At 46.3% G+C, this 21,747-nt stretch overlaps 2 protein-coding genes across 13 annotated transcripts in view; one reads left to right on the top strand and one right to left on the bottom strand.

The window, feature by feature from the left end:
• Nucleotides 1-4,429, top strand: part of acaca (acetyl-CoA carboxylase alpha) — a 65,855-nt gene extending 61,426 nt beyond the window's left edge. For all 12 annotated transcript variants that reach the window (XM_066695577.1, XM_066695574.1, XM_066695573.1 and 9 more), the window contains 2 exons: nt 1,555-1,691; nt 2,045-4,429. In XM_066695577.1, coding sequence (XP_066551674.1) covers nt 1,555-1,691; nt 2,045-2,171 — 264 coding nt within the window. In that variant the 3' untranslated portion in view covers nt 2,172-4,429. The remainder of the gene's footprint in view (nt 1-1,554; nt 1,692-2,044) is intronic.
• A 983-nt stretch (nt 4,430-5,412) lies between these two features.
• Nucleotides 5,413-21,747, bottom strand: part of aatf (apoptosis antagonizing transcription factor) — a 34,233-nt gene continuing 17,898 nt past the window's right edge. The window contains exons 9-12 of the mRNA XM_066695693.1: nt 19,527-19,594; nt 19,259-19,339; nt 16,706-16,777; nt 5,413-6,688 (exon numbers count right to left, since the gene is read on the bottom strand). Coding sequence (XP_066551790.1) covers nt 6,625-6,688; nt 16,706-16,777; nt 19,259-19,339; nt 19,527-19,594 — 285 coding nt within the window. The 3' untranslated portion in view covers nt 5,413-6,624. The remainder of the gene's footprint in view (nt 6,689-16,705; nt 16,778-19,258; nt 19,340-19,526; nt 19,595-21,747) is intronic.

Genomic DNA, 21,747 nt, shown 5'->3' with positions numbered 1-21,747 from the left:
ATCTTAAGCTACAATTAATCTGCACCCTGGCACGCGCTGATAGGACAGCAACATGCTGTTTCTTAATTAAAAGCAAACGGATTAAAAATGATTAATAACGGTATTAAATATTCTCATGGACTACAAGCACGGGGAATCTGGCTTTCTTATGCAGGCTTAAAACGAAGAAGTCATTAACGTTCTTGCAATCTTCATAAGCCAGAGCTTTACTTTGTTTGGGATCAGAAGTTGCTTACTTCATGAATATGCATTTCACTATCAAGTTTTGTCAAAAAGGCATCAGTGTGGCGTTTGGTGGCTGGGAAACTTGTTGACTTTTGATTTGCACATTCCCCACACCCCTTTATGCCAGTGGCTAACACATTAACCTGTTCCTGGGAAGAACGTGTGTGCAGGAAAGGGGGAATATTGTGTGGATTTTTATTTGTGCTCTATATGCATTTCAGGATGCTATACTCCACACCACGTGCTACTGATATCTATGCTTATACAGATACAAGTGATGTATTCTAATTTATATTCTATGCCTCGGATAATAACAAAGATACAGGTCAGTATAGGTTGAACACCACACTCAGTAATGTATAGGCAGGCTTTTGGCATATTTCTGTGGGGTGACGGTGTAAAAACCTGCTTGCTCAGATTGTAATTATTAATGTTAACACGTGGAATAGAATCCATTAAAAAAAATACAACGGAAGATTGCATCCAATTCAATTCGTACTGGTGGGCACAGGATCTCCGTCGCGCCGCCGACATTATTTACCAATTCAGCTGTACGGTTAAACACAGGCAAGGGCCGATCCGTTCGGGTTTCTCTGTTTATTTACCGATGCGTGTTTCCTCGGCCCGGGTGATTGTGAGAAAGCGCTGTCGAATTAGGAACAAGGTTATTTTATTGTCATCTCTGTAAAAGGAGTTATTTTTATGCTGGAGCAAAATTCGAAAACAGGTACCAGACGGTCAGGACAGAATTCTGTTTAGAAACCAATTACTGGAGCGCCTTTTTAAATTGATTTCATTTGCACTGCCAGCTCTACAGCGGCTCTCGGCAGCTCTCCCCGAGGACAGGGCTGTTAAAGACACTTCAGACCGGACAGAACCCGGTCAGAAGTCGCGGCGGATTATTTATTTAACGCAAAGAAAGTTTGGCGGAATCCTAACGGGGCGGGACGGAAAGGAAACGATGCTATAACGCCTTTCACTGGTGAGCGGTTTGATCAGATTGTTCTGGTGTCGGTGGGGATGCACACGATCGCAATCCTGGTACAAAGATCTAGAACCGTGTGCGATACCTTCACATGCTGTAATTTCTTAACAAGTGGAAGTTATTCTGTTATTAAAACAATGGTCTCAGGATTTGAATTCTGGGTAGTCTCATTAAAACCTGGCTCCCTCTGTTATTAGCTGCCTAGTGATCCCAAGAACCTCCCTATTTCAGGAAATCCTGGCAGCGCTGTCAAAATAAAATGAGCAGTATTTAAATTAAAGAAAATCGCACCGTCATTTGAAAAGCTCGTGTGTGACCTCGCGCTCCTCTCTCTCCCGGGCCAGGCCTACCTGTGGGACAGCAACGAAGACGTGGTGGAGTGGCTGGAGAGGCAGCTGGCGGAGGAGGAGGGGGCGCGCTCCGTCATCGATGAGAACATCAAGTACATCCGCCGGGACCACATCCTCAAGCAGATCCGCAGGTCAGTGCCGTACACCTGCACACACCGCCGTGGCAGAAAGTATTCACACCCTGCACATAAAACCGTGAATGTTCATTCAGCCGGACATATCAACGATTTCTTTTCAGAGGTTGTTGAAAACTGGAAAGTGTTTGTATTATATGTCTTAGCAGACGCTTATCCAGGGTGACTTTATTTCTACATACAATTTGTATTTGTAAATGGTGTGTGAACAGTCACTGCTTTGATTTATGTATATACATACATATATATATATATATATATATTTTTTTTTTATAAGGTCTGTATATTTATCACTCAATGCTTTGTCATTTGGCTGCTCTCTTACCCTTGTCTTGTCCTCCTCTCCCCAGCCTGGTCCAGGCCAACCCCGAGGTGGCCATGGACTCCATCGTGCACATGACGCAGCACATCTCCCCCACGCAGCGGACCGAGGTGGTGCGGATCCTGTCCACCATGGAAGCGCCGGCCTCTTCCTAGAGACCCTCTCCCCACCACTTAGCTGGACCTCAACACACACATGCACACACACACGCACACGCACACGGCTCCTGTGGCAAGAGGGAGTTGATGACACTCGGCTGCCGGCGGAGGAGAAGTTTTATTCACACCGGGACGCCCGAGAACAGAGGGACAGTCAAGTCTGCTCAGCATCCGATGTATATTTTGTTTACATATCTCTCTATGGATATACATACACACACACACAGATACATAGCTGCTGCTATCAACAGAAAGGGGTCAGATTTAGGGAAATCCATAGGGCTCGAAACATCGAAATCATGCAAAAACAGATTTGCATTTAATTGCTATTGATCTTCCCATCCATACAGATAAGAGCCGACATTCGTACCCCGCGCGTGGCAGTTCAGGTTAAAGCCCGTCTGAGAGGAGCGCGGAGGATGGCCGTCCCCTCCTCTCTGAGTACGGCTGTAAATCCCCGAAGCAGCTCAGCCAGCGGACCCCCCACTGCCGCCAGCACGGGGAGGCTAAGTGGCAGTGTGTCCAAGCGGCGTCCCCAAGCACCGGGACATTAACTGTCCTGGGAGAGCCCTACTTACAATAATTAAGATAGACTTTCACACGCTGTTCCACTATCACATTAGAACATTTCCCTCTCATATGTATGTACTATTATTATTATTATTATTATTATTATTATTATTGTGTTTTTTTATATATAAATGTGTTTTTAACAGGTTTGCAGCAGGCAGAAAGGATAAAATGATAGTAACTATACAACTAAGGACAGTCTTAATCTAAATCCTCCCCCAGGAACCAACAAACAAACAAACAAACAAAACCACCCCCCCGGCACGCGATAACAATTTCAACATCAATAACCGCAACCAATTGATTCTGTTGTGCATAAACGGAGAGATTAAAACACCTTTAAAAAGAGCACTTAATTTGTGATCAAAAGCAGCAGGTGTAAACAGGATGTGTGCGAGTGTGTGCGGCCCGCACTGGGTTGGGGGGGTATCAAAGCCGGGGGGGAGCAGGCCGCCGCCACTCGAGGGCCCCCATTCAGAGCCGACGCTTTCATAGTGACCCCCGGGTCAGCCGCGGCCGGCCTCCGCTGACATGAAAGGCGGACAGCGCCGCGATAACACAATGAACCGCGAACGCACAACACACACCATGGAGAGCGCACAGTTCATACACACTTCACACCTTATCTATATAGATCTACAGTCTGTATTATAGTCCTAGAGCGAGCGTCATTTTGTTTTATAAAGATCGATTTTATTAACGTGCTTCAAATGTTTTGTAGTTTTATACACATACATTCATACGCACATCTCGTTGTATTATTAAACAAGGCATTCCTCATGATGTTTAGTTTACAGTACCAAAGGTGGAGAAATGTTTTACCGACAAAAATGCTTTTCTGAGGTTTACAGAGAGAATAATGAGTTTGGATCTATAAACCACTGACGTATACAACCAAAATATTTTTCATTATTTATTTTGGTCACGTAAAACTGAGCTGAAAGGGTATTCCACCTTTTAAACTATTTCCCCCGTTATTCAGGCGTTGTTGTAACTGACCTACACTCTATTGCCGGTGTAATCCAAAAAATACACACCCAGGCGATCCTCTGTAATTTAAAACCCAAACCGTAAATTACAGATGACAATCCACCAAGCTGTCTTAACAGAATTGGATATGTTCTTTAATTCCTAATCTGTAGCGTTGAAATTGTTTCTGCTCTGTGGAAGGTACCCCTTGTTTGCTGTGTTTTAAATGACTGAATTGTGTAATGAAGGGGCTTCTCCTCTGAACATGTCTCTACTGAGCGAGCGATTGAGCTGGTGAACACGGAGGGGCCGTGGAAAGGCTCTCAGCTCTCTATAGAGTATTTAACACTATCCCGATGTCCTGTCCAAACCTGGACAGACGTGAGATGGACAAATCCCCCTTCCCTAGAAACCGCCGGTTTCAGAGGTGAGTGGCAGAGGTCAGTCTGGCCCGACCGGCCGCAGGCCCGCTGAAGAGCCTGGTTGTGTCTAATGCAATTTAATTCAATTAAAGGTCAACAGCACCTCTCTCGTGTCTGATCTGTGAAGTACTACTGAAGGCGCGGTGAGGTCATTTACTGTAAGAGTGTCTGTCTGTCTGTCTGTCTTTATGGCGGTGTTGTGGAGAGGTGGCTGACCGCTCTGTACCGAGGGAAGGGCAGTGTGTCGGTTTGCGTTACCTCACAATGTTCCTTGAATAAAGTCAGGTACCTGAAGACTGTGTACGCACTCCTTATTGCTCAGGAAACGGCTACGCACTGGTGGGGCGGGAAAATAAATACTGGACTCTGATAATAATCTTTCCCAGGAAAAACCAAAAAAGTGTAAATATGAAGTTCTCTCTCTATTATATATATATATATATACACACACACATCTCCAACTGATTTTAAATTAAAAATGATTTTAAATATTCTATATTCAATACAGAACATTCATAACAGCAATATTTACTATAATTTATCAATTCAAGTAAATCAGTCCATATATAGACAAAAAGTGTATATATATATATATATACATGCAGTGTATGTATATATGATTTAGTAAAAACCTAGTAAATTATTAATTCAATGATCAATACATGCATTTAAATAAAAAACAAACAGTAAATATATATACAGCTCTGGAAAATATTAAGAGACCACTTCACATTGATTTCTGAACTTGGAGTGGTCTCAATTTTTTCAAGAGCTGTATATATGTATCTCGTTAAATTGCATAAATGTATATCTAATTTTATTAATGTATACATTTACGTAAACATAACTATAAATACAATACAATACAACAAATATAAATATATACAAATATGCTTACTAAAGTAAATGTTTGCATAAATACATTTGAGTAGTTATCAAATTATTAAAAATACATCTATATAATGTAGATTGTACATAAATATATATGTATGTAAATAAACAAGTATATCAATATATATCTCAACATTTTAAAATCTTCACATTTGTCTACACAACATTTGTGCACTGAGCACACGACTGAAGCAAAAATTATTTATGAAATGTGGGAAAAACGAAAAGCCGTTCCTCGATTATCTTAAAAACTGAAGTCCTCAATATTAGTCTAATGTCTGATGCTTTTTACCAGCAGATGATCAAAGTGGTATTTTTGTAAATTTCAAGCTTTTTAACTTCAACAGTCTTAAGAGGGATGAAGTAGATCAAATTAGAAAAAAAAGACATCTTTGTAGTCTCTTCCCTTTGTTTTTGTCTTCCACTTTCATACTGGGCCGCCAGATAGGTCAGCTCCATTACCAATCCGCCAGCCCACAAATATTTAAAACAAATTGAATCGCACACCCAATACCCATCACAATTACGGCAGGCACAATAACTAAATTAGCAATTCAACACAATAATTGGAAATGCGGCTTGCTCTATCCCGGCGGCCTCCCCCGAGGGCCCGACTGATCTATGGAGGCACGTCAGCCTCGCTAATTCCGCAGCTAATTAGAGACGCGATGGAAAATGAAGTTGTTTGTCTCAAAATAGAATTTTCCAAGTGTTGTGAAGAACAGAAGCGCAAGCAGACGCGGAGATGGCAAATAAGACGGGGCCGTGTTGTCATGTTTGTTTCTTTTCTTTTCTTTTAATAAACAATAATCAACAACAACACTAACGACAACAACAAAGCCAACAACAAGACACAAAAGCACTTCTTTCACAGACAAAACGCCGAAGCGCTCTCTTTGTCACAGATTCAATTTGGTTTTGGGTTCCCTTCCCTCACGGCGCTGTGCTGAGGGCTTTTGGCAACCGGCGCCGCCAGGGTCTCGGCGGAGAGCGATTAGCGGAGGAGTTCGAGTAGTACCCGTACAGCACGGCCTTGTGGGATTGAGGAGGACTGAGGGAAGCCTTCCTCTCTTGACCTGAGCTTCCAGCACTAGGCCAAGGGATTTCGAGTGGTTTCCCCTCATCCACTGAAACATCCCGTACATTTCATTTCCCTCGTCTGGTAAACACGGGTTTACACCCAGCGGTGCTCTGGGTCCGATCAGCACCGGATCCCAAAGTTAACAGCCATGTCATTGAAAGTATTACAATTATTCGATAGAAAAATACAATTGCGTTAAATTAAAAAAATCTGGACAGCTTTGTTATAAAAATCAGAGGAAGACGGACAGTAACTGTGTCCAGTTATCGTGGAGTCGGTGCGGTCTGGCTCAACCCCTCTCCCCCCACATCGTTCATTTAAAATATTTCCAGCCCCTTCCCACAGTGGGCTGGTCTCTGCCGTGCAGCGGGCCCGGTTCTGAGGGACGGGAACAGCAGGAGGTGCATTCAGAGAGCAGGTCCGAGTACGAGTCTTTTTGCACTGGCCTGCATGCCTGAGCTTCATTGCGCCGGTGTTGTTCTGCATTCCGTCCGTCCCGGTTTCCTCCCATCTCTCCTCACTCCTGCTCGATGGCTTCTGCAGGAGAGATCTTCCCGAACAGCGATCGGTACAGCTCCGTCCTGTACACGGCACACAACGCAAAGAGGTTAAAATAGGCTGGAGGACACAAACGAACACGAACAACAGGTGGAAGTGGAAATACAGGCTTCAGTGATGTGACATCCAGGTCATGGGGTCGGGAAGCTCTGATCTTCAGCTGATCCTCAACTCCCTTAATACCCCGTGGACTGTTTCTGCTCCCAGAACATCTCGGGGAATACAGGTCAACCCAAGACAATGTAACGAAGCTGAGCCTAAAGGCCTGTGGGGGGTCCGAGACCAGATCAAACGAGGGAGAGGAGCGAGGATCGTCCGAACTCTCATTCATACTCATTTATAATCGTCACCAGCCGTGGCCAATGCACGCATCAGCTAATTATCGCTATTTTAATTGAAAACATCCTGCTTTAGCGTAGAGACAAAGCCCAGCGTGAACTGTCCGGTCCCGAGAATGCAGAATTCAGACCGCGGACAGCTAAAGATATCGCAAAGCAGTGGACAGAGAAGTGATGATGATGAAACACGTTCTAATACGAACTCTCCGAACAAACAAACAAACATATAATTAAAGGCAACCAGAGGTTTCCTTCGACGATAATTACAAATCGGGGACAAATCCGTCTCCTCCGAAAGACGGAGACAGCAAGCGCCTCCCCTCTCCCCCCCCACACACGGGGCCCCGGTGTGCTGCCCTTCCCAGTGCAGCCCTTCAGACTGCGGACACCAGATTGAATATTTTAATAGGATGTATGAGAGCACATCAGTGGGAGAAAAAGGATTCAATCAGGCAGCCTGCGCGGGGTATAATTTCGGTTTCATATGTTTTCCGGTCTTGACAGTACTTGAAAAACAATGACAGTGACCCAGTTGCAGGATTCCAATTAGTATTAGATATGCAACAGTTGAGATTAGACCGGCGAGTTTCTTTATGGCAGTCCGGCGCTCTGATTACTAGTTCAGCACAAGTGTCAGGCCATGATAAAGAGCGGGGAAATAGGGGAGACAGATAAGGAATCAGAGGCCGCAGCTGCATATCATTTCGCAGGGGAATATTTATTTCTAAATACCTCTACTCTTCCGTCTGCAAGTTATTTTAATCAGGACAAATTTCAAATGCCAAGTGGAGTGGCTGGCTGGCTGACAAGAATCAGGCCGAGTCGAGGGATACGTGGTCTGGAAGGGCACGGCACAGTGAGGCACGGGTGGACGTGGCACGGCACGGACAGGGGCGCGGATTTAACTCACAGGTGGAAAGAACAGCATACACATTTTTGTATCTCAATAAAGACGTCAGCCAATGAAACAAAATATTTAGTTTTGCAAACCACAAAATTAATAAAGTTACATTATTATTATTATTATTATTATTATTATTACATTATTACTAATATATATATATATATATATATATACACCAAAAGAAAGTGTTTTGCCATATTTTGCAGCCATTAGCATGAGATTGAAGTTAAAACAGTGGAGTCTACTAAATGTTTCACATCCTAAAAGCCTCATCAAGAATTTTAAAAGTATCCCATCGATCTACAAAGTGTAAAAACACAATTAATAGATTGTCTAATGAACAGTGATACAGCGGGGTGAGAAAAGTGGCCACAACTCTCAAAAATGAATTAATGAATACATGGGTTGATGGGTGCAGGGTGATGGTTGGAGAGGACGGGCATCACCGGGTTTCCTCCTTCTCTCTCTGCAATGTGGAGGAGAGCACCGAGCGGGGGGGGGGGAAGGGTCAACACACGCAATCTCCTGCGGCGAGACTTTGGGGGATGTTTATGAGAATCGCGGCAGAATAATTTCTATCTCCGAGTTTCAATTATGATCTCCCGGCGCCGGCATCGTGGAGCCGGCGGACTGCAGCACACATGCGCAACATGCGCCAAATAAACGCAGATAAGAGTTTATTAGACTGGGGGGGGACAGGCCTTTTTTTCCCCTCCCATCTCCTTTTTCCAGAAGAGGATTTCAGTTTATACATATTTATAAATCTGGGGCCACACGTCCATCAAGCCACAGCCGCCTGCTGTAGCGTCTATCTCTCTCCAGCTCCCTTCCTCCTGTGACCACGGCACGCATCCACAGATAAAATGGATTTGACTCTCCCGTCCGACCTCCTGTCCGGGTCTGTGTTAACCGTGCGCTCACCAGAGAGAGGGCAGCCGTGCCCTGTACCTGCCGGTGACAGCGCCGCGTAGCACACAGTCCTAAAGCTGCACCGGGACATGGAATCCCATCAGCCCCCTGGGGTAAGAGCCTGTATCTCTGTGAGCCGGGGGGACCCCTGTAGAGCGAGCGCACGGAGAGGCACTGAGACCCACTGACGGGGGCTGGGGCGGGATTTTATTTATTCTGATTTGAATAAATAAATAAAAATAGATGACCTGAGATTGCGATGAAAGGTGCTCTATAATGTGTCGAAAGGGGGCGAACAATTACAATACATTCACCAAAAAAAAAAAAATAATGGCAATCTTGAATAGGAAACATCTTCCCTCAACGGCCGCTATGACCTTCAAAATATTTAAACATCAATTAAACAGACTAGGCAATTAAAGTGCTGCACAATGCGCATCTGAATAGGGTGAAGGTGGGCATAAACTGCTTGGTTTGGATTCCGACAGGTCTGTACATGACAAAGCTGACTGCACTGCTCTCTGTCAATTCACAGCATGCTCTTCTTTATGCTACGTGTTTTAGAGCGTGGCAGACAGGGCTGGTAACATCAGTGGCTTTTGGTGCAAAGTTAAAGAGCCCAGACCGAGCCCAGTGCCAAGCAGGCTGCACCCGAGCGGAGTAGCAGGGAGTCGGGCCCCGGCGCGGTGGGCACAGACAGCGTGGGTTCGGTGGGGCTAATTAATAATTACAGCTGCGCTCTGGGAAAGGGCTCGGTGGCAGCAAGAGGCTCGGAGCTCATCAATCCCGCAGGTTTAACCTTGTCTCCCCGCGAGCCGCTGGGGGACGCCGCCTCGTACCAGCGCGCTCCCTCTGCCCCCTCCCGGCTTTGCCTAACACGTTCCCGTCTCCCCCCCAACACGAGATCGGACTCGAGCCAATGGCTTGAATCGGCCCCACCCTGCATGCGGTGCCGGCCCGCGCTCATTAGCCGGCAGAGGTGACTTCCCCACCTCTCCAATTTGTATTAGTCACAATCCACAGATCACCTGCGTTCAGCAATTAGGAGGAAACGCAAGACACCTCGGGTACCGGGTGAGAGGGGGTGGGGGGTCAATGGCAAGCACCTTCAGCTTTTAATTAAAAACTTTATTAAATACTCCAGATACGGCAGCCACCTCCTAAAGGATTTCTGTGCCACCTGGTGTAGTTTAAGCCGCCGGCGTGTCGTTAGGTTCAGATCTATGTTGTGGGATAACCCGTCCCCAACACGGCTGAAACCTGCGTAAATCACCTAAACCAGTGCCTTGGTCAGCTGTATTAGGTGCATCCAGCTGTATCCATTAAACCAGGATACTGTTCACACTGTAGGGGGTTAAACACACATTCACAGAAGAATGGGCACCCCTTGAAATCATGGCTGACTCCAACACTGGCTTCATCAGGGTTAAAGTCTGATTCTGCTCAGGGTCGCCTGGGGAAATACTAAAATTTAATAGGAATATAAAGTGTACCTGCAAGAGCCTCATAATAGTATACAAAACAGAAAAGCCGTGGCTGGCACTCAGCAGCAGTAGTGTTATTCCCCCCTGCGCGTCCGATGTTTCAGCTGCGTCTCTGGTGCTGCCAGTGCTGTGAAGCGACCACTGGAGGGCAGTGTCTGACACAGTTGTCTCCTCAGCAGAGGTAGCTGTGGGAACCATCGGGGGGTCCATCTCTGAGCTCTGTCCACTTCTCCACCTCTCTCCCCCTCTGTCTGCCATTCTCTCTCTTCTTTCCACCTATTTCCCCCACTCTCCTTCCCTTCACCCCTTTCCCTCCACTCCCAAACTTTTCTAGTGCCTTCCTCCCTCACTCCCTCTGCCAGGTCAGCTCAAGGGATCTCAGACTGAGTAAATGCTTCTCAGGCCCGGAGCTGTAAATTACACCCTGTGGCTCCTGACCCCGTGCCAAGGCAGGGCGGTCACAGGCAGAGGAGGTTTCAACAGCAGAGAGCTGCCAGCCACCTCCCCCGTGTGTGGGGTTTGTTTCATAAGCAGAGCCCCGGCGCTTACAAATGACCAGACGTGACACCGGGGTGACACTCAAAACACCTAAAGCTGGGCTCCTCAATGACCAGCAAGTCTTACAGATTCCTACATCACATTCAGACCCTGGGAAATAGTTGAAGTACACAAAGAGAGAGTCCAATGACAGAATGAGAAGCTCTGCTGGGGAAAAAAAAAAACAACAGGAACCCCCCCTGCAGTCGTTCCCCCCTACTGAATCGGACCCCTGCTCGACTCACAACAGAGTAAGAGGAAAGGACCGCGTTCAATTGTCAAGACCTTACTGACGGCACCAAAATCACATAATTCTGCAGCTGAAACACGGAAAGCACACGTAAGATCAGCCTCAACTGCCACGCCAGGCACAGATGCCCTTCAGTGCAGTGACATCAGTTATCCATGCCACACATACCTCACACGTTTCCATGCAGCACAAAAAGAAACCACACACAAGTCGCAGCACAGGTGGACACGGTCCCCGACCCGCGCCATTATTCTCCAGGGCTCCCGCCGAGCCGCGGGGGAAACAATCAGCAGGCAGTCGAGGCTCGGGAGAGCAGGGCTGCGCCGCTGGCCGGGTATTAAAGTGTCCGAGAGGCCAGCAACTCGCGCCTGTAATCGCATGCACTCCGCTGCCCATTACGCTAAAGACAGAGGAGTCCCGGCCCTCAGAAGCAGGAGTCAGGGAAAGGAAAGGAGGGGGGGGAATTAGAAAAAAAAGAATCCTCAATCCCTGTTTGAAATGCAGGGCCAGGGTCAAGGATTACAATAAACTCTGATTATCAAATAATGCATACATTCTTATTCCAATAGAGCGCCGCACGGCACGGGCCTGGAATACTGAGCGGCTGGGCGACAGGGGGCCGGCGCAGCGAGGAACACCGAACACACAGCTCTCCAGACACACACACACACACAAACAGAAACGGCAAGGGCGGGAGAATGCCTTGCCCCGCATTCAGTACCGCAATCCAACAATCGCACGCGGCATCCGGGGCAAAATTAACCGTAAGAAAAAGTGATTTTCAGCGGTAAATTCGGGAATCCGTGGCGGGGGATGTGCCGATATTCTGCCACCTAACTGGTAAACACCTGCGTCTTGCTGTGCAGGGGGGTCCGATTAAAATACTATCCCCTCGTGTTAAATACGGTTATGGACCGTCCAAAAAAAAAAAGGGCATTAGCATTCAGAGGCCAACAAGCCACATCGATGGTCATAAACTCGCTCCAATACACTGACAGAGGGCTGTGCGGGGGCATTCATTCACAGCCCTCTCACACCTCCACACAAAGGTCGCCGAGCACGGGCCTCTACAAAGGTCAGCGGCTATTTTAATGTTATCGCAATAGATCACAATTATTACTGTAGTTTATTGATCTTATGTAAATACAGATAACCCTTTGTACTGATCAGTGGGGGAGGTTAGCACGCCTCAGGTCATTTCACTGCGTGCAGAACGCGTTCAAAGCCATGGTTTTATTACTGGGGCTTATTCATCGGAGCGTCCGGTCGCATCGTGGCCGCAGCGGTTACGCGGGAGGAAGCTGAAGATTGCACAAACTATTCATCACAGATTCAAATCCAGTTTAATTCCTTGATAATTCGTCCACGTGAAACTGAGGAGAAACTATAAAACTTTACAAGATGCTGATTTGAACTCTTACATCCCAAAAGGAAGGTGAAACCCTTTAGATCTGACACAGCAGCCCCAACACTCACACACACGCAACCGCACCTCCCTCTGCTTCTTCAGCAGTTTTACAATACAATTATCTCTCTTTATATATATTTGTACCAAAGCCACATCCCAAGGTCAAACACTTTCCCATTTTAATTAAAAATTAGTTTTTTTTCATCCAGTTTTTGGCCGACCATCCCCAAGATCTGCCCCACGAGTGACTCCTCAACTCCGCTGCCTCTCTGTCGAGCCACTGGGTACCGCCTGCCAATGCCAGTGGCCCCCGTCTGTTAAATAAATCACCTCTCTGCTTAAACACATCCCCTCGCTAATCTCAGGAGCCGGCCTTCGTTTCTCCGGTGAAGTCACGTGTCCACACACACCCCCCCCCGCCCAAACTCACCCACCGCAAATGTGGCGGGTTTTTTCGGGAGGGAGTTTGTGCTCTTGAAAGTGCCTCTTTTGTCCTTTGTGACAATTACAGCATAAAGAGCCTGTGGCGGCTCCCTGGCCCTGTATGGCATTTTTAATGATGATGTATGTGTGTCCCTACTCCGCCGAGAGGCTCGGGGGGGGAGTCACACGTGTGTCACCATTGCGTGTGTATCAACAAGCGAATTATAAGCCGTGTCAATCCACCTTAACGCGGGGGCGCCGTGTCCCTCCGCCACCTCTGCCATGAATGATGTACGTTTGGTAATCTGATACGAAAGAGAGCAAGCTTCTAATAAAAGAGTAATGAGGGACCTTAATGACGCTGTAAAAGGCTGGAGCAAAGTAAAATATTGCCCTTATTTAATATGATTAGATTGGCGCTACATTCTTGGCCTGCCTTCGCTGAACTCTTGAGATGGACTCCCTTCTGTGACATGAGGTAATGGCTGCTGAGCGCCAGAGACAGGTCTTTCTGTCCTTTTTCGTTCCCCCCCCCACCGGTCTGTGCTGCTGGGGCCGGGAGGTTGCGATGGCCGGGGTTCAAACACAGTTCAGAGTAAAAGGTGAGGAATCCAAACCTTGAAATAGGTTCAGATTTAATCGGGAAGGTGCTGTATTCAGTATTTCACAGCAGCAGCCAGATTGAGCCGGTGTGTCACTGAACCATCCTCTTCAGAGCGGAGGATGAAGCTCTTACATTCACATCCAGGGAAGTAACCCCAAACTCTGGTGGGCCTGGATGCTACATCTGGGCCCACAACACCCCTGGAACAACCCCTTCACAGACACAAGCCCCCACTACCACCTCAAAGCTCGAAGCGACACCTCAAGGCCCAGAAAATAATCTATTTTAGTAAATAAAAACTGCCAAGAGTCAAATGTGCATTTAGAGAAACAACACAAAGTCAAACAAACCATGGCAAAACTGGTCACCTGTCCATTCCCTCAACCTCACTATAATATACAATTAAACTATACATTACCTAACATACATTACAACAGCTAAGACTGGGGATTACTCACTGCTTGTAAAATTAGTTGCACCTTCCCCTTCAGAGCTAAAGTATTATTATTCTATTATAATTATTGCACAGATGCCTTATTAAAAAATACATTATTAAACGCTTGCCGTAGGAAATTTCAGGTAACAAATCACACACATTTCAGTGCGATAAGCCTCCAGTCAAGAGCAAATGACAAAATGCTTCAGTAACACGTGTCCTAATGCGCCGTATACAACATCTACCAATGACCTTCACCTTAAATGACTCAACGCTCAACACAAACGGGAAAGACATACATTTAAACTCACCAGAAAAGTGTATTTCAAAAATAAAAAACACTTTTCCACCTGTGATGTGTTTGTCATCCACGGTGTGTGTGTTTTAGAGTAAACACTGGTGTCTGATGGCACGTGTGAGTCTCGTGTGTGCATGTTCCTCATGCAGGTCTATGTTTGTGTGTGTGAATTGAGACACATCGTGCGTTTGTGTTGTTGAGGAAGAGAGCGTGTTTTATCGAGGGAGAGATGTGGATGTGGGTGTGTGTGTATTCTTGAAAGCGTTGCTCCGAGCAAATTGTTTCCACTCGCTCGGTTTCCTCGAAAGGATCAGAACAATCTAACACAAAAGGACTGCACAGACAGAGGAACCCACCTACCTATCTCCACCACTTGTCACTATTAATCAAAGCGAATTAAAAGGACTGCCAAAAGCTATGATTTATGAATATATTACAAGCCTAATTTGCATTCAATAGATCATGTTTGTTATGAAACTTCCCCGTGGAGGACTAATTTCTCAAACAAGAAACACGCAGAGGCACTTTCTAAGACGACGCCGACGACAGCCCTGCATCGAGAGGCAGAGGAGAAGGAGGAGGAAGAAAAAAAACATAGAAAACTAGGAGCCACTCGAAAATGTGATAACTGAAAGAGTGAGATTGATAAAATGGCAATGGGCCGGACACGCTGCAAGAAGAACAGATCAAAGATGGAAAAGGGAAGCTATAGAATGGATCCCAAGGGATCAAAAAAGATCTAGAAGACGAACTAAAGATAGGAAGATGAAAATCAAATTTGCAGGCGTGACAGAAGCAGTAGGTGGGAGCAAGTGGAAACATCTTTGGGAGGCCTTCATCCAGCGATGGATCAATACAGGCTGATGATATATGTAGAGTTATACGTTGAGAATCAGATTCTGCACTGTATAAGGAGTTAATTAATATGCATTTGAGCAGAAATAACAGGGGCGACAAATCTCTGTTTGACTCCCCTCCTTCTCTCATCTCTGTTTGAAAGGGATTACCGGCCGCCATCTCTGGAGAGACATGGGGAGTGGAAACAGCAGAGTGCTGAAGTATAATATATATATAATAAAAAATCTGAATCTAAACATCACAGCTAGCTTACTGGCTGCAGCTCCCCTGTTCGCTCTAAATTACTCACATACACTAATTCCCCTCAGTTTTGCACGGCTGCTGAGGTCACTCCACTGCCTTTCAAATCACGGGCACGAGAGTGGCAGGTTTGTGTTCAACGAAAACACGCTTTTATTCTGGTATCACAGTACCGTAATTTCCCCACAAACAGCTGCCCACAATAGCCGTCCAACACCAAAACCCGGCTCCGCACAGGGAGCGCAGTTTATCCAAGGGCCCCTCAGATTAATTTAATCAGGCATTTCAAATTTGCAGTGCTTTCTTTCGGCTGTTTGTTTTACGGTTCACACGCGGTGACGAATAAAGACTTCGGCGACCGACTTGATTAATTTCAAACAAGAGAATCCACAGAGGGGAATTGCAGGACCGGGAAGGGGAAGAGAAATACCTCAGAACAGGGCAAACAAATCAAACGCTGACGGCAGAAAACGCAATTCAACTCCACGACACCTGCACCTCGGCCTGCTGGAAGAGCCTCAACAAATAGCCAGCCTTATGAAAAAGAGTTCAACCCCTACCTTTGAACGGCCTAACACTTATTAGGAAGTCCGACAAGTCACTTTCCTGAATCCCAACCTGGGAACATTACATTTACACTGCTTTGCCATTGCCTTTGAAACAATCCCATATTCTAGACCCACAACGACAACATGAATTAGTTACTGTGCAACACCAGGGTAAAAATATCAAATTAATAATCATAAAATATTGATTTAGCCTAACAATCGATCATTGAAACAAGCAAAACTTTATCGAGTTATTTGGATTGGATTGGATTGGAATACATTTCTTGATGTTTTAGCGGATTTTTGAGATCATTAAAGCTTTGAACTAACGGGACACCATTTTTCTTGTATTTTCATTGCTTAGACAAGATCTAAAGTCTCAGCAGTGATGCAAAGAGAGTACGGAGTTCGGCTCATGTCTAACAGACCGGGGTGCAGAAACCGGCCCAACCCGCTTCGGTAGGCCTGTCCTCACCTGTGTGATTGATGAAGAGGAGGAAGACACCTGAGAGCGCTGCCTGATCTAATTACAGCCGTGCGTGCCACGCGTGGGGCTCGGCAGGGCGGGGGCCTGCGGGAGCGCGGTGGATTTATGGAGATGCGCCCGTCAGAAGGGGCCGTAATTACAGGAGCGCGGGGAGCAGCCAGATCTCTCCGAGAGATCTGACCGCGGCTGGGGTTTGATGCCCGTGACGAATGGAGATCTGATAAGGGGAGATGGAGGGGCTGGCGGGTTGAAGAACGGGTCAATATCATTGTGTCACAGGAAGGCGTTTGATGAACGTTATTAATCTATTACTTACCGGGCGTCATCATTCATGGCGCTGTGGTCAATAGGTGCCATGAAATTCACGAGCTTGCTGTGCACGTGGAACCTGGAGTGGGAACATTAACAACAACACAGAGAGAGAGAGAGAGAGCGTTAACTCCAGCTGCACAAATTGAAAAGAAAGTTTCCATTAAAGGCGAATGAAGTCAGAGGATTAGTGTGATTTCATGACTGCGAGAGATCTATTGCCATCCTCCAATTAAACTAATTTACAGGGGGAGCAATTGGGCCTGCAATGTACTTGATAATTAGATAATACACACATTTATAAAATATCATACGAGCCCGCTGTGAAATTAGGGCACTTACACTCGCTGAAAGAGCGCGCAAAAGGGATAGGAATTAAAAACACAGGCAGCTGTAAAGCAAGCCCTTCCTCTAGAGTAAGAGTTTTAATGGGCCACTTGACACACTCCCGTGTAATGAGAAGAAAATACGCATTTATCAGTGTTTTATCATCTCCTTATGCTTCCTTTCTATTCACCTTCAAAAGCCGAAAACGTGCTTGAAATAAGCGGCGATTGGCTAAAGCCACAGAGACTCGCCGTAAAAATTAAAAGCAAATAAAAACATTTGATGGAAACGCAAACAGAAATAAATTAAGTCCTCCGCCGCCACCACAGCAGCAGCAGCAGAGAAGATCTTTGCAAAGCCGAGTCGCCCATTTTGACGCCACGGAAGAGAAAACACCCAAATATTTTAGTTTACGCGACAAAATTAATTCCTATGCGATGTACCCAGGATGAAAACGGATAATTGAACTTATATCTTTCATGTTTTAAAGCACAGATACACCGTCCCCTGCAGAGTGCCCTAAGTAGTCCCCTGATGTTTGCGTCTAATAATGGAGTGGAACAGTCTGTCCTTATGAACCACATCAACCTGCATCGAGCGTCCCAGCGACACATATGTCTCCTATCCCACTGCAGCTATAACGGTCCGTCTGATCAGCAAATGATCTCTGAAATTTTACAACCTTAACGAGGACACAAATGGAAACTCCAGTGGTTTAGGTTGTGTTAACTCAAACGGGCATCAACACAAAGACAAAGACATTCCCAGGTTGAACCCTTGAGTGCATAATTTTATTTTATTGAAAAAGTATAGATGAAAGACTAATTATAAAGTAATTTTGGACAATATATTTACACTATCCCCTCTTCCACGACATTCCCTCTTTAAGCATAAAGTAGCGTGGCTAATTGGACCATTGTGTAAAATAAACACACAGAAATTGTGTCGAAGACTAATAAACATTTTAAAAGCCATTACTGATTATTACATTGTATTCTGAAGTTTAATAGAGCCATTTTACTACCCCCCCACTCTGACATAAACCCTTCCCGAGAATAAGGGGCACAACCGCCAAGAAAGAGAGATCTAGAGAGAGAGGAAAACAAAAATCTAACTGACTGAATGCCTCACTGTCCGATCGACTGACTGCTTGATTGATTAATGAGAAAGAAACATCCGAGGGAGAAGCGAGGGCTGCCTTCAGGGAAGAGCGTTATCTGCGCCGCGCTGGCAGGACGGGACTCTTTAAAACATGAAAGACAGCAGATCATTCTCTCCGCTGAGGAGGCCCAGGTAAGGGGGCAGCGTCTCCGCACCACTGGCTGCTCCGCCAGTCGGACGGACGGGTTCGGCCGCCGCGGGACCTCGGCGCTCCGGGGATGAAAGGGAAGCCGCTGACACGGGCCTGAGATACATCACCGCGGGGGTTACGGCTCTGTTGTAGCTCATTGCCACTCTCCACAATTAGATGATGAACATCTTTAAGTATGTGTGATGTTGACAGATCACAATATTGATAGCTAATAATTACAGGCTTTGTAGACCAACAAAGTAGCAGCTGTCTCAACAAATACATTACCTTGTGACATTGATCTCACTCTCGGTGTCTGGATCGGCTCACTGTGACACAGAGTGCTGAGGGCCATTTTTTTTTTTGGTGGGGGGTTAGGTGAACAAGGAGGAGGGTGACAATTAGGAGTATTGAATGAAAGTGACTGAAGTGAAGAGAGTGTATGCGGACGCAGGCGTCATTTAAAATTAAACCATCTCTAGAATAAACATGTTACATAGTTTTTGACCTTTAAAATTTAAAAATAAAAAGGGGGGAGAACAGGAGAAAAAGGAAATGCAAGTGTGACCAAAATAACAAGGCCTCGCGTGTCGGACTGGTTTTAATTACAGCTTTCACTGCCAGAACATTCGGTCCATTTGATTCCGATTATAATCTTCCTAGTAGGGCAGGCGCTGGTTTACTCTATATTAAAAATATCAGACTGAAAGACAGGTCTTAGCACCGTTTTCTTTCTCCCAAACAACGGACAAAGATAAAAAACGGATGAGTTCAATAGGGAGCCATTTCACAATCAAACGCAGGTTGAAACTCTTGTGTGAAAATGAAGAGCCCTGTGTCTCATGACTGTCGGGGTTACAGACGAAACACTTGAGCGCTGGCAATGAGGCGAGATCTTTTTCTAGCCCCCCCACTCCCGGCCACGTACCCATGCACACCCACCTGACTTTCCGGCCTTTGCTGGCCTTGGTGTCCACCCTCCTCTTGATCTTGCTGCGTAGCTTCTGAATGGCCAGCCACTGCCTGCGACAGGAAGCACACAAAGGGCCGTCAGCCAGCCCGAGGAAGAGCGGCCGGTCATCACACCGGGACCACACACTCAAATCTACAGCACTTGCAACGTACATCCACGCTCTAATTCAACTACGGACTTCATTCTAGGGAAATGAAAACAACAACGGAAACATGTCTGGATGGGTGGGTTGCTTACCTGCCCATGGCCACCTGATCATTGGGGTCCGCGGCGCTGGTCTTGCGTTCGATGAGCTCTCGGAGGAGCTGAGATGAGGAGAGAGAGTGGAGTTAACAAGGTATAGTACTGATCATACGCTCACTTCACTCTTAAACAGAGCTTCCTTCATCTGTGTGGACAGTGAAAGGAAAAAGCATTTTGTGAATAATTTTTAATGAATTTAAATGGGGGGGTTAGGCGAGTTTTTAATATCAACCGCTCCTTCCGCTTCCTAGCAGACGAGGAGAAAGACAGCCCTGGTGGGGAGGACTCCGACGGAGCAGAGATGGAGTGGGAGATTTTGAGGAGGCGGCGTAGCAGTCCCTCCCCCCCACCCCCGTATCGGCGGCGATATCGCAGATTAACACGCAGATCGGGAGATAGGCTTGTTAACACACGCTAAATTGTTCGGGGTTCCGCCCCCTTGTTTTCCCCTTGCCTCTTCTTTTGCGCTTCTTAAATCTATTTCCATAAATAACAGATTTCAAGCCTGTAATTTTCCGTCTGTAACTTCAGACGCGTGAACTCCATTTGGTTATACTAGGCCGATTCCCGGTCGGATTACGGCACTTATCTGTGTAGAAATCAGGGCAGCAGTGGCTCGCAGCTAGTGCTGATAAAAGCCATTGATTGGGCTGGTTCTCCGCCGTGTTGCCGGCGATTAGGATGCAGACAGGTTGATTACAGAAGGCGCGCTGGAGACGGCATTTGCTGAGGTGTGAATTCCCCCTCTACACTCCTAATATAGGCAAATCATATCGTACGGTTTGCGACTCCGAAGCAGTTCGCCCCTCTCCTGAACGACCACATACATGCGACATGAGCGAGACTCACAATGCACCGCACAACATTCAGAGAGACGGGAGGAAGAAATAAATAAAGGGAACTGTGCAAGGAATTAAGTCTTTAATAAGATAAAGCAGCAGGATGCCTTTTATTCATGAAGAAATTCATATTATTTATACTGTCAATCTGCCGAGCCACTGAGCTGGCTGACTTATTCTCCTCAAATGAAACCTGATGAGAAATGTCCTCCAAATATTTGTCTTTAAACACGACTTCTGCTGCTCCTCACGGGTGTTGTATTATAATCACATTGTACTGTAATCCTTCACAGCCGCAGCTGTATTTTCCCATCACTGTACGACATGATGCTATATTCATTTAACTTTTTAACAGTCTCTTGCCATTTTAAAATGGGTCAGTATGTAGTCACCTTGAGGAAAGACAAAGGGGCCAACCAAATATAAATAATAATAATAATAATAATAATAATAATAATAATAATAATAATAATAATAATGCTGTGTGAATACGAGTCACTTGGTAAATAATTCTGCACATCCATACATTTGTAGCCTATAGGGAGGCAGTTGTAGGGCTAAACTGCAATGCCACTGTATTCCAGTGCAGAACTTCACTCCAACACAGACTTAATTGACCCTTAATTAGTTAATTGACCCCTGCTGCTGAAGATCACTTAATACAATTAAGCATTAGTTGGAACACTGACTTGCAATGGAAGGCAGTGCAGGTGCCAACGTGGCCAGGGGGGGCTGGTTGAGACTCAGACCAGTGTAGGACGCTACTCCACCACTTGGACTTTTCCCTTTATTTTCTCTTTCTCTCCTTTTATATATTTATTTATCCCTCCCCCCACCTTCCCTAATTTCCTCAGGTCTGAAGTCTAAAGCGCCGGGAGAACGACAAGTTTATTATCACCAGAACACAGCGCGTTATTCCACTGCCATGTTTATCTGACCCATTCCCACCATCTCTCTGTCAGCCAATCTATCAGTTTATCTCTCCTACTTCATCACCGTCACTCCTGGCAGCTAAATACAAGCTCCAAATCCGCCGCTACACAGATCTGCGACATTGTAAAGCCGTGTAGCAGCGCGCTCTGTAAACAGGGTTGCCCGAGGGCAAGCACAATAAGGCTGCCGCTTCCCCAGAAAGCCTGGCTCAGCGAGGGCTGCCGGGGCCGCTGCACACAGACACAACACACACCGGGCGCCAGCCAGCGAGGGGGCGGTGGGGGGTTGGGGTGTCCAACAGCTGAGCACTGGCACCCCCGCAGAGTTCAGTCTCCCCCCCCACCCCGCACTGAGACACACAACTAGGGCCCAATCCCCGCTCGGGCCTTGCAGCGGATGTGCTGCAATTGGCCTAATTGAGATCATTAGCATTATTGATGGCT

The sequence above is a fragment of the Amia ocellicauda genome, chromosome 22, assembly GCF_036373705.1.
Source record: "Amia ocellicauda isolate fAmiCal2 chromosome 22, fAmiCal2.hap1, whole genome shotgun sequence".
Taxonomy (NCBI): Eukaryota; Metazoa; Chordata; class Actinopteri; order Amiiformes; family Amiidae; genus Amia; species Amia ocellicauda.
Note: the sequence above shows the minus strand (reverse complement) of the source record. Positions and strands in the feature narration are given on the sequence as shown.